At 45.3% G+C, this 13,402-nt stretch overlaps 1 protein-coding gene across 2 annotated transcripts in view; it reads left to right on the top strand.

Moving 5' to 3' along the window:
* Trio (trio Rho guanine nucleotide exchange factor) overlaps positions 1-11,223 on the top strand; it is a 333,690-nt gene extending 322,467 nt beyond the window's left edge. For both annotated transcript variants that reach the window (XM_027950370.3, XM_071612702.1), the window contains 8 exons: positions 137-275; positions 1,087-1,114; positions 1,321-1,483; positions 1,863-1,984; positions 4,151-4,229; positions 6,437-6,637; positions 8,134-8,272; positions 8,859-11,223. In XM_027950370.3, coding sequence (XP_027806171.1) covers positions 137-275; positions 1,087-1,114; positions 1,321-1,483; positions 1,863-1,984; positions 4,151-4,229; positions 6,437-6,637; positions 8,134-8,272; positions 8,859-9,407 — 1,420 coding nt within the window. In that variant the 3' untranslated portion in view covers positions 9,408-11,223. The remainder of the gene's footprint in view (positions 1-136; positions 276-1,086; positions 1,115-1,320; positions 1,484-1,862; positions 1,985-4,150; positions 4,230-6,436; positions 6,638-8,133; positions 8,273-8,858) is intronic.
* Positions 11,224-13,402: the final 2,179 nt, after the last annotated feature.

Here is a 13,402-nt window from a genome sequence, read left to right as displayed (position 1 = left end):
CAGTGGAGATCTCTGTTACTGAAGGGTCTTCAGTCACTCCAACCAACTTGAAGTGAACATCCTGACTCTCTCTGATGCGCTCAGGTATGATTTGCTGAACATTGGGAAGGCGCAATACTGTTCTTTCTCTCCCTAGGAAGTCAACATCTTGGCACACAGCACTCCGTTTAAGGAAAAAATCTGAGAAAAAAGATAAAGACGGCAAAAGGGAGGGCAAGTTAGAGAACGGTTATCGGAAATCCCGGGAAGGGCTCAGCAACAAGGTATCTGTGAAGGTAAGTGAGAATCCCCTGTGTCGTCCCTCCTTGAGCAGGGAGGGAGAGACACTGCAGACCCACAGCCTGTACTTGCTTGGGAATGCTCTCCCTCACATCACACCATGCCTGCCTCTTGCCCTGCGAGCAGTATATTGGCGGGGGGAGGCATGGTGTGATGTGAGGGAGAGCAGTATGCACAGGGATGCCTACATACCAGCATACCAGGAACCAGGTCTGCACCTATACATCTCCCCAGGTGCACAAAGGGCTTCAAAGGATATAGTTAAGTCCTCAGGTGAAGCACAGAGACTAAGTGCAAAGAAACTCTGGCTTAGTCTTCCCTGTTCTCAGAGGGGAAGTGAGAAGGTGCAGGTTCTGTGGCTTTAACAAGTTCCCTCAGAAGTGGCCTCAGTCAGTCTGAAGCCTCTGTAATCAGGTTGCCTGAATCCGATGGGAGTTCTGCCTGGAAAAAAAGAAAGAATCTCCTGAAAGCAACCCAAGCAACCCTGGGGAAGAACTCTGGCCCTTCTGCATTAGGAAAGGCTCAAGGGCCAGCTGGATCCGCCCATTAGGGTGAGAGATATGGACATCTCTGAGTTTAAGGACTATGTTTGTGGGTAGGAAGAAAAAACTCACCCAAATTGGTCTGATAAGAAGTTTGGGGTGCTTTTAGCAACAGTGAACAGTGGTCTATGTGGATTGACACCCAAGCAGCCAATTCATGTTTCTGTTCATCTTCCAAAAGGAAATGTAGCCCTGGAATCAAAGTAATCTTCCTGAAAATGACTCAAGTTTTTTGTTAATACCTTTTATGCCTTTTCCATTTCAGCTTCTCAATCCCAACTACATTTATGATGGTGAGTTCTGCCATTTTTCCTCTAGTCTTAGAATTCATAGGTCTGTGGGGCATTTCAGAACACTCAGGTACAGACTCTGGAGAGGGTTTCCTGGGTGCTCTAGGCTTGGGCAGCATCTTAGGATTTACTAGTTCGTTATGGATGCTTGGAGGGTATAGGGGAGGAGCCAACGATAACTGGCTTTGACCAGCTTGTTTCTCCTCCAGTTCCCCCAGAATTCGTCATCCCATTGAGTGAGGTCACGTGTGAGACAGGGGAGACCGTTGTTCTTAGATGTCGTGTCTGTGGCCGCCCCAAGGCCTCAATCACCTGGAAGGGCCCTGAACACAACACCTTGAACAACGACGGCCACTTCAGCATCTCCTATAGGTAACGGCCCACTCTGTGGGGGGGGGGGGGGGGTTGGGTCACTGGCTGGGAGCACAATCTTGCTACATGGTGAGTGGAAATGCCTCTTCACTGTGAAGGACATCATTTCCATGGACGCTGTAACATTCAGCCTGTTTATGAAGGCACAGTTCATTTTTTCTCTTCATCTTCCAAAAGGAAATGTAGCCCTGGAATCAAAGTAATCTTCCTGAAAATGGCTCATGTTTTTGGTTAATATGTATTCCACATGTGCAATACAATCTGCTTAAAATTCCTCATAAGTGCTAGATCTCATAACTGTCTGTGGCCTGGAGGAATTTAGAACTGGTGCCCAGAGTGCTAAACTTTCTGATGCTCAGTGTGTCCTTTTGTGTGCCAGTGACTTGGGGGAGGCCGCTCTGAAGATCATTGGTGTGACCACGGAAGATGACGGCATCTACACGTGTATCGCTGTGAACGACATGGGTTCAGCCTCATCTTCAGCCAGTCTGAGGGTTCTAGGTAAGTACCTGAGCTGTGGGACACAGCTGCCAGGAGTCTAAAGCCAAGTGTGCCCCACACTTGTCAAAGCCTGAAATTCAGACTAAGTCACTTTCAGAGCCTTCCAAAAGAGAGGGGCAAATAGCAGATAATTGTTGGGGATGTGCCAGGGGAGCATCCTCTTGGCACCTCACAGGAGTGCAGGGGAAACCCTGCACAGGTGAAAGGGCAAAGGAGGAGCAAAGGGGAGGGAAAAACCCAGGTAACAAGGATCCAAAATGCCAGGTCGCTGCAGAAGTCCTGGGAACATGGTGAAAGCTGTGTTCTTTGTGCCACTGGCAGCTGGTCTCTTGATTGCAACTCACAGATTTAAGATTCTTTTTACAGAAAAAGTACAGAACATCTTACTTTCCTTTGGGTATATATGATGTTAGATTCATTACTAACAAGTGATATTCAGTTGGCACTTGTGTAATAAAATTATGTCTATGTTTTCAGTATATTTATAATTACGAACTTTATAAAAACTGTGAACATTCAGTAAAGATACTGAAGCCATGATTCCTCATGTTGTGAAAGGAAGACAGAGCTTTGAGGCTTTGTGGCCCTGTGATCAAGAGCGGACTATCTAAAGCATTACTGCCCTTGAGAGCAAAACAGAAGATTAAAGATTTATATGTTAAATATTTTTATGTAAAATATTTTTATATGGTTTTAAAAATATCTTTATAAAAATATTTATATTTTATATATTAAAGTTTTATATTTTTCCTAGAAAAATAAAAGTAAAATTAATTTTACTAAAGTGTGTAATTTTATTCAGAATATCTAGGTTTTTTATTATTTATTAAATTTTTTATTTATATATGACAGAGGAATGCATTACAATTCTTATTACACATATAGAGCACAATTTTTCATATCTCTGGTTGTATACAAAGTATATTCACACCAACTCATGTCTTCATACATGTATTTTGGATAATGATGTCCATCATATTCCACCATCATTTCTAACCCAATGCCCCCTCCCTTCCTCTCCTACCCCTCTGCCCTATCTAGAGTTTGTCCATTCCTCCCACGCTCCCCCTCCCACTATGAATCAGCCTCCTTTTATATCAGAGAAAACATTCAGCATTTGTTTTTTGGGGATTGGCTAACTTCACTTAGTATTATCTTCTCCAATGCCATTCATTTACCTGCAGATGCCATGATTTTATTCTCTTTTTTTGCTGAGTAATATTTCATTGTGTATATATGCCACTTTTTTTAAATCTATTCATCTGCTGAAGGGCATCTAGGTTGGTTCCACAGTTTAGCTATTGTGAATTGTGCTGCTACAAACATTGATATGGCTGTATCCCTATAGTATGCTGTTTTTAAGTCCTTTGGGTATAGACCGAGGAGAAGGATAGCTGGGTCAAATGGTGGTTTCATTCCCAGCTTTCCAAGGAATCTCCAAACTGCTTTCCATATTAGCTGCACCAATTTGCAGTCCCATCAGCAATGTATGAGTGTATCTTTTTCCCCACATCCTCACCAACACTTATTGTTGTCTGTCTTCATAATAGTTGCCATTCTGACTGAAGTGAGATGAAATCTGACTGGAGTGAGATGATGAACATTTTTTCATATATTTGTTGATTGATTTATATTCTCTTCTGAGAAGTGTCTGTTCAGGTCTTTGGCCTATTTGTTGATTGGATTTTTGTTGTTGTTGTTGTATTGTTTTGTTTTTTGGTGTTTAGCCTTTTGAGTTCTTTATATATCCTAGAGATTAGTGTTCTGTCTGATGTGTGAGGGATAAAGATTTGCTCCCAAGATATAGGCTCTCTATTCACCTCGCAGATTGTTTCTTTTGCTGAGAATAAACTTTTTAGTTTGAGAACATCCCATTTATTGATTCTTGATCTTAATTCTTGGGCCAAAGAAAGTTGGGACCTAATTTTAATAAGAAATCAATGTTTTATAAAGTATTCCTGCCTGAGATATTTTGCCTTCTTTCTTCATGCTAAGTCTCATTAATCCAGTACTTAGATCACTCACAATTTGTCTTCACTCAGATGAGCCACATCTCAAATGCTCAGAGGCTACATGTGGCTGCCATGTCAGAGATGTGGGTCTGAGACTCCTTACCAAGGAGCTCCGCTGAAAACTCACTCAGAGAAGATGCTACTCTTTTTGCAGGTCCAGGGAGTGATGGGATCATGGTGACCTGGAAAGACAACTTTGACTCCTTCTACAGCGAAGTGGCTGAGCTTGGCAGGTACAATGTAAACCCCAAAGCCTCTTCCAAGAGAGTAGATTTATATAGTTAAACGAGGTGTATTTCCATCGGTGGAAGTTAGTGTCTTGCATTTGAGGGGTAACCTCTTGTTACATTTGATTAGTTAGTCACTGGGGAGGGAAAGAAGCTGTTGTCAGCTAGGGTTCCCACAGAAATGAAGGCCTAATGTCATTGATGGGATGAACTTGGTTCCTGCCCATGCATCTAGAACAGTGCTACTAGGCACCACCCTTGGGGGAGTTCAGAGCAGAACCACTCACAGGCTTCTTGTAGGACTTGATTCTCTCATAGAATTCTAGTTGAGAAGGGCTGAATGTGTCCTTTGGGTTTCAACTGTGTCTGGAGATTTAAAGGAATTATAATATAATTAGACAAGAGTATCAGGATCCTTTTGACCAAACCAAGAGAGAAGTTTCAGCGTAGAAACCACAAGTCAGAGGCAGTCAGGCTATGGTGACTCAGCAATGCCATAGCCAGCCAGGTTCCTTCTAGCTCTGGCTCTGCCAGTGGTAGTACACACCACTCACCCCATCTGAGCATGTGTCCCATGGATAAGAGAGGAAGGTCAGGAAGCATGACTACAGTGTTAGTCAGCTTTTCATCACTGTGACCAAAAAACCTGGCAAGGACAACTTAGTGGAGTAAAAGTTTATTTTGACTCATGGTTTCAGAGGCTTACTCCATGGTGGTCCAAGTCCATTGCTCTGGGCGCAAGGTGAGGCAGAACATAGTGGCAGAAGGGCATGGCGGAGTGCTGCTCTGTTCATGGTAACCAGGAAGCAGAGGAAGAATCCACAGGGAAGAGCAACCTTTCCAGGGCTCTCCCCCAGTGACCCACCTCCTCCAACCATGTCCCATCTGTCTACAGTTAGCACCCACTTTCTCCATTCAAACTAGGTTAGGCTGATCAGGTTATAGCTCTCTTAATCCAGTCATTTCACCCCTGATTATTGCTACATTGTCTCCTGAAGTTTGGGGGAACATCTCATATTCAAACCACAATCATGAAGTTGTCCTACATTCCTGTGTCCCGGTTGTTTGTCTGCCAGTTATGCATTGCTGTGTAACAAGTCACACCCCCACTTGCTGTCCTAACGGTAATGGTGAGTTACTCCTCATACCACTCTGGATTGACTGGGAAGGCATTTTGTTGGCTTCTCCTGGGCTCAGCCAGCTGGCAGGCCCATGCCTCACTCACAGATTGGAGGCCCCATCTGAGCTGCTGGCCTCTTCCCACACAGACATTCACCCTGGCTTCTCATTTGATGGCAGAAGCATTCTGAAGGGCAGAAGCTGCAAGGTCTATTAAGGCTGTATGTCAGAAACCAACAGCTGAACTTCCTGCATATTGTGCAGGCAGAACAAGTCACCAGACAACCACCCAGTGACTGGGAGGGGAGAAAACACTCCACCTCCCATGGGGAGAAGTAGCAAACAGGGAGTAGTACCCCTAAGCTCCCATAACCTGCCCTGGCCCTACCACACTTTTATTATAGTCCTCATGAACTGAGTATGCTTAGCCTCCCTCAGCCCCAGGTCACATGCTACGAGGCAGCAAGCTTAGGCCTGAGGTGTAGAGTTAAGGTTAAGAGAGTTAAGGTGCATCCTGGCCTGGGCAGGTGCATCTCTGAGTAAAACTCCAGAGACCATGAGCTGGCGTGACTTGCCTGTCCTACCAGGGTATGGCCAAGCGAGGGACTGCAGATGTTCCTTTCAGCAAGTGTGGGAGGGGTACAATGCTCAGGAGGCATCAAGAAGTTCATCCTCAGCCTCTGCACATCATGCCCAGAGCTGTACCTGTGGACAATGATAGAAGCTGCCTGGTGAGACTAAGGCTCTCTTGTGCTGTCACTTCTGCCACATTCAGTGGTCAGGAAGTCACAGAGCCTGCCAGAACAGGCATGAGAAATGGAGGCTGCCACTCAAAGGGAGGAGTGGCAGCCGTGCCATGGAGGGCCTGGACGCACTCGGGATTTGGGCTTCCCAACACCAACACTCCCCACAGCATGGCCTGGGAAAAGCTAGAAGGCTCAGGTGTTCGCCAATGTCTTGCTGTTCGTGGACATCACTGAGTAATCCTTAGGCCTGTGCACAGGGTTGGGTCACTGTGCCATGGAGGCAGCCTCTGCCTGTTCTTTTACATACCTCACAGTACTCTGGAGACGATCTTCTCTGTCTGTTCATAGGGGCAGATTCGCCGTCGTTAAGAAATGTGATCAGAAAGGAACCAAACGAGCAGTGGCCACAAAGTTTGTGAACAAGAAGTTGATGAAGCGTGACCAGGTCACCCATGAGCTTGGCATCCTGCAGAACCTCCAGCACCCGCTCCTCATTGGCCTTCTCGACACCTTCGAGACCCCCACCAGCTACGTCCTGGTCTTGGAGATGTGCGTGCACTCCTGATTCTCCTCCCTGCTTTGGTCCCTCAGCCTCAACTCAGAGCACGTTTGTTGATTTGTTTGTTCTCCAAGGATAGAAACTAGGATTTTAGAATTCACAGAACTTATAAAATATGACCACAGAGACGGCAGCTTTGGAGCTTTCCAGTCCAGGTGGACTGGAAAGAGAGAGCTGTCCAGGGACAGTCGAGCCTGGTGCAGACACCAGCACCACCAGGGCCTAGGCTGTTCTCCACCCCACCAGGGCTCCACAGAGAGGCCAGGCCTCTGGCCACTCCTGATGGCCTGAAGTTGACCTGATACCTGACACCTGCCTGTGGCAGGTGTGCTCAGTGAGGTGCAGTGGGCTTGCCAAGACCAGCTTGTGGCCACTCCTTCAGGCATCAGCTCAGGGCTGGCTAGTCCTGTCTCTGAGGACTCCTATCAAGTGGGGGCTGGTAAAAAAGGGAGGGCCAGGTGCACTTTCCCTGGAGAACTCCTGCCGCTGCCAGAGCAGCCTCCCTGGTGCTGTTGTACCATTTCAGAGAATGATTCAGCCTATTTATAAAGAAAGAATGCTCAAAATTGTGACGCTGGAGAAGCTGTTCCCACTGGGACAGTTTCACCTCCAGAGATAATTGGAAACATCTGGAGATTTTCTTTGTTTCTGTTCTTTGCAGCTCAGGAGAAGGTGCTGTTGGCTTTAATGAGCAGAGGTGGGGTACCTGCAAATGCACAGGACAGCCTCCAACCAAGACTCACCCCACCCCATGCCATAGGGCCAGGCTGAGACCCCAGTCCTTGCCACATTCTGATCTCCAAGAAACATCTGTGTTTTTTCAATATTAGGAGTGAGTTCAGGGCTGGTGTGTAGCTCAGTGGTAGAGTACTTGCCTAGCACGCGTAGGCCCTGGGTTCCACCCACAGCGTGCAGGGAAGCAAAGGTGAGTTCAGAGTAGGTGCTGTGTTGCCCTGTAATCTGGCTGTTAACCACACATCTCTTCTAGCCTTCACGTGGCCCAGTTTACAGATAGGAATCTAAGTCTGAGGGAGGTGGGGTAATCCCCTGACTTCAAACACAGATATCTAGAGTGTTGCTGCGTGCCGGGCTCTGCCCTGGTGCATGCCACATCATCTTCCATTGACAGGCGCAGGGTTGAATCCCTGACCATCCCTCTCCACCACCCAGTTCCTGTAAAGACCCAGATACCTCCTTCCATATTTGCATATTCACAGTGAGTCAAAAGTCTCTCCAGGGCTGGGGATGTAGCTCAGTTGGTAGAGTGCTTGCCTGGCAGGCACAAGGCCCTGGGTTCAATCCCTAGCACCACACACACACACACACACACAAAAGTCACTCTTCTTGTCTAGTCACACTGTACAGTGAAGGTACAATCCTGAGGTACTTATAAAACATTCACAGTGGGGGGCAGGTCCATGGTGCATTTCTTACTAGCCTGAGGAAGTCTGTAAATTCATGACAATGACCATTCCTACCTCTGTAGGGCTGACCAGGGTCGCCTCCTGGACTGCGTGGTACGATGGGGAAGCCTCACTGAAGGAAAGATCAGAGCACACCTGGGGGAGGTTCTGGAAGCCGTCCGATACCTTCACAACTGCAGGATAGCACACCTGGACCTAAAGGTTAGCAAGCCCAGGGCTGGAGAAGGGTGGGTCTGACCTCAACCAGCTTGGCCACATGAACACCAGAGCCTGTCCTCCAGAGCCAGGCCAAGAGCTCTGGGGACCTGTGGGAAATGGTAGGGAGTGGAGGGGGATAGGATCATGGATCCCTGATCTGTTTCTAAGAGTTACACTCAGTGAAGGACACAATCAGTAAAATACCAGGTAAACATTTGAACCTTCTAACTTTTCATGACACTTTGAAGAAGTTCCTGTGAATTTTACTGAGGTGGCTTGGGACCAAGTTCACTGCTAATTTACAAAGAGAAAAGTAATGCTCTAGTGCTGGGAGGAAAAGTGAACATCCAGGGTGCTTGTTGTTTAAGAATTCAGAGAGCTGGTCTGTGCTGAGCTGGGGCAGCAGTTCCTCTGTTAGGAACTGCTCTTTGCCTGGGCCTGTGCCAAAATGTTCTTCCTGTTCTGCACAAGCAGTGTGTCCCAGTCGACATCACAGGTGCCTTTTACCTCACCATGGCCTGCTGACAATCAGAGTAATCTTGAAATCAGGTATGTTTGAAAATGACGGTTGTCTTATTCTGTATTCTAGCCTGAGAATATTCTGGTGGATCAGAGTTTAGCCAAGCCAACAATTAAACTGGCTGACTTTGGAGATGCCGTCCAGCTCAACACGACCTACTACATCCACCAGTTACTGGGGAACCCTGAGTTTGCAGCTCCTGAAATCATTCTTGGGAACCCTGTCTCCCTGACCTCAGACACATGGAGTGTTGGAGTGCTCACGTACGTGCTTCTTAGCGGTGTGTCCCCCTTCCTGGATGACAGCGTCGAAGAGACCTGCCTGAATATTTGCCGATTAGACTTTAGTTTCCCAGATGACTACTTTAAAGGAGTTAGCCAGAAGGCCAAGGAGTTCGTGTGCTTCCTCCTGCAGGAGGACCCTGCCAAGCGTCCCTCGGCTGCACTGGCCCTCCAGGAGCAGTGGCTACAGGTGGGCAACGGCAACGGCAAAGGCGCGGGCGTCCTCGACACGTCCAGACTGACCTCCTTCATTGAGCGGCGCAAACACCAGAATGATGTTCGACCTATTCGTAGCATTAAAAACTTTCTACAGAGCAGGCTTCTGCCTAGAGTTTGACCTATCTTGAAGTTCTTTCTCATTCTCTTTCACCTGCCAATCAGCTGTTAATTTGAATTTTGAAGAGGAAAAAAACAAACCTAACTGACCAGCTGCCAGTATGTTCATCGTGTGAAATTGCATTCCAAGTAAGCTGTGCTCAGCAGCGCTTGGACTCTGAGCTGCGAGCTGCGCTGGGGTGGAGGACCTTCACTTACACTCTGCAAAGGCAGAGATCGCGTTGCTGTATCACAGTATTTTATTCAGGTTTCTGCAAAAAAATAATAATAATAATAATAAGACTTTTTTAAGCAAACATGGATAGAATTTTGCAAATTTAACATTTTCAAGATTTATTCAAAGAAAAAATGCCTATGTTCAACCACTGGTGTTAACGAACAAAAACAAAGATACTGTGCATCTCCGGGGCAGACTCGCCCAGGTGATAGCCACTCCCATGGCCTTGGCTAGCGCTCTGCGTCCACCTGGCGCTGAGATTTTCCAGCCACCTCGTCTGATGCGTCTAACAGGACGCCAGACTTGGCTTCTGAAACGTGCATTCAACCTCAAACTTTTGCATAAAATAGAATGAATCGTTTTGCTCTGATGAAATGTAGGCCTTACTTGTATATAAGACTGTTTCTGCCTTCAGTCTGTCATTCCCTGCCCTCTCCATACCTTCCCTTCTCCCCGGGCCTTCCTCTGGGCCTTCCTCTGAGAGTTCAAGGGTCTACTCATCAAATGAAGACACCAAGTTAGGTCCAGCCCTCTGCCCCCTTCCCATCCTCACCCCAAGCCGTCAATCAGATTGTTGAGCAGTACAGTCAGATGAAAATACTGTAAATGCACTCATTGGGGGTTTTTTGGTTTTATTTCATATCATGTGCAATGTTGTGGCTTTAACATTTTATGCAACTATTTATGAAGACCTCTGTTGTACCTGTAATAAATATATAGAAAAAGCACATACTTCGTACAGTGAGCTTTATGGTTTTGTGTGTGTGTGTGTGTGTGTGTGTGTGTTTGGGGTTGGGGGGGGGGGGGGGTCGTAGCCCTGTGCCATCAATTCAAGAAGACTTAACTCTTCGTGAAATTTGTCAGTTTTGAGGACTGTAAAAAGTGATTTCATACTCTGAATATAAAACTGGATAATAGGATAATGTTTTAAAATTTATTATGCTATTATTCAGAATGCCAAAGTATTTTTTTTTCCTAAAATCAGTCTGGACATTTACTACTTTTTAGACTTTTTGACATTCAACTTTCTGTACAAAAATTGGCTGGATTTTGAGCTTTTGGTAAGAAATAAAAGCCAATTTAGCACTGGCCGCCCTGAGGCTGGTCCCCAATGCCCGTGTCACTGTGGCAGAATGAGTGCTGGTGGGAGGGTTCTTCCAACAAAAGAGGCTGGGATTCTGGGCACGCTTGAATTTTTCTGGATATCTTTTTACCTTTATTGTTTGAAATACACTATAAAAGAGACCAGCCTGCTTCCCAAGCCAGCCAGACATCTGGGTCTTGAGCCATATACTGGCATAATTAAGCTTTGCAGCTTCCAATGTATTTTATTTATTCTTTTGTTGGGTTTTTGTTTGTTTCTTCTTGTAAAATTGTACAGAAACTTTTTAAAAGAAATTGGATTCAAAACTGGATGTGTATTCGTAACCTCATAACTTTTATTTGTGTATTGTTTCTTTTATTATTTCAGTTAAATTTTTACATTATTTTGCATGTATATTTCTTTGTACAGAGACCTTACATGTTTACACAGTATGATGTGATGTAAATATTTTATTTTGCCATCAGTTATTTTAAAAAATTAAACATATTTGCCTGATCTTTGCGTTAGGCCTTTTATTTAAATTGGTCACTGTTGAATCTGAAAGTGCTAAGGGAGAGACTGAGGCAGAGTCTTCTTACAGGTGGGAGAGGGTAGAATATTCTGGATTGGGTATCCCCTATACATGGCCAGAAACAGGAGTTGGTTGGTTAGGCTCCTGCAAATGGGTTCACAGAAATAATTCAAAACACTGGTATGTCACCATCATGTCAGCCAACTAGCAGGGCTATCACTCATCCCAATTAACAGAACTAGAGCAAAGAGAGGATCTGGGCTTGAAAAAGTAAAGTTAACATTGCCATATACTCAAGAGGATGAAGCACTTAGTGGTTCAAGCATGTTCAAGATTCTGCCCCTGTGGAGAAGACCCAGGGTCTACCTAGTCCGCAGAGATTCGCAGCCACTGCCTCCCTGGGTCTTTCTCTGCAGGGTCCTCTCCAGTGTGATTTCACAGCTCCTCTGACAGCAGGTTATTTTTTCTGATGACTGATATGGTTTCTCTTGAGGATTCTCTCCGGCTTTCCTTCTGGGATGGTGACTTTTATTTGGCACATCATAAAGAACAGGTTTCCATCTGCTGAAGTCCAAGGGGAACGCCAGAGTAAAGGGACATTTAAGCCAAGGTTTCTAGCCAGGAAGCTGACTTCCTGTGGTGCACCCCCCTCCCAAGTCAAGAGAGAATTAGAATTCAAAGTCAGTTTTAGTCCATTATGCAGTGCAGCCTCAGGCCTTGGAGGGCTTGTGGTATTTTCCTTTTAGCTGGACACCCTGAATGAAGCAGTTTTGCTTGTAAGATTAGAATAGCACATGCAACTCAAAGGTGCACAGATGTTTGGTTTATCACGGTCACTAGATGTTTTGTTTTGGTTTTTCTCAAACGTTAAGATATTTTTATATACCTGTATAAATATTTTAAACCCCTGGACTCTCTATCCCTAAGGGATGGTTGTGGAGGTGGGAATCACCAGGATTTCAGTAGAATAAGTTATGAATGCCATCTGATTACAACTGTTAACCTGAAGGAGACTAGAGCACTAGGAAGGAAGGTCCCACTCAGCCGGACATCTCTGAACCTGATGCTAGAGACTGAAATATCAAAAGGAACAACAAGGATGCTTCCCAGATTTACACATATTTATATGAGATTTACCTTACACAAATAAAGTACACACATCCTAAGTAAGTAGCTCCATAAATACCTACTTATGTGAATATTTCTATCATCACCCACAGTGGCATAGGGAGCATTGCCATTACCCAGTACATCCCCAGAAGAAGCCCCCTCCACCAGAGGCAGACACTGTTCTGATCTCTGTCACCCGTAGGTGAGTTTGCCTTAGAACTTTACGTAAGAAGAGTCGCAGACTGTGTACACATGCAATGGTAAGAAATGTGCCCTTTACTCAGTGATGTCTCCTAAGGACTAATGCAGCGTCACAGCCAGGACATTAGCCTAGAAGTGGTCAGGATTTGCAGCATTTCTATCTCCTGTTGCCCTCTTAGGGCCACACCCAGCCTCCCTTCTGCACCACACCCCCCTTCGACCCTGCCAACCACTTGCCTGTGCTCCCTTATGCTGTGTGGTCATTTTGAGGCTATTCTATAAAAGGAATCATACTGCAGTAGCCTTTTGAGATAGGCTTTGTATTGAACATGATTCTCTGGCGATTCATCCAGGTGGTTGCATGGATCAGTGGTTTTTTCCCTTTTATTGTCAGTAATATTTCATGGTACAGATGGACCATAGTTAATCACCTACTGAAGGACATCAGAGATTCTGTGAATATTTGTGTACAGATTTTTGTGCGAATGTGAAGGTGTTCATTCCTCTGGGATAAGAAAATTGGCAGATCATACTGTAATTGTGTATTTATTTTTCTGCTTTGTGTTTTGTTTTGTTTGGGGGATGCTGGGGATTGAACCTAGGGTTTGGGCATGCTATGCAAGCACTCTGCCACTAAGCTACATCCCAAGCCCACATAATTTAATTTTTTAAGAGACTGCCAAACTGTTTTCCATACCCTATCATTTCACATACCAGCAGTGTGTGAGTACTCATTTCTTAACATCTTCATCAGCATTTGCTGGTATTACTATTTTTTAAATTTGTCCCATCAGACAAAGACAAACATATAATAATAAACACATAATAATAAATATAATAAACATATCTTAT

This window comes from Marmota flaviventris, chromosome 5, assembly GCF_047511675.1.
Source record: "Marmota flaviventris isolate mMarFla1 chromosome 5, mMarFla1.hap1, whole genome shotgun sequence".
NCBI lineage: Eukaryota > Metazoa > Chordata > Mammalia > Rodentia > Sciuridae > Marmota > Marmota flaviventris.
This window is presented reverse-complemented; position numbering and strand designations above follow the sequence as displayed.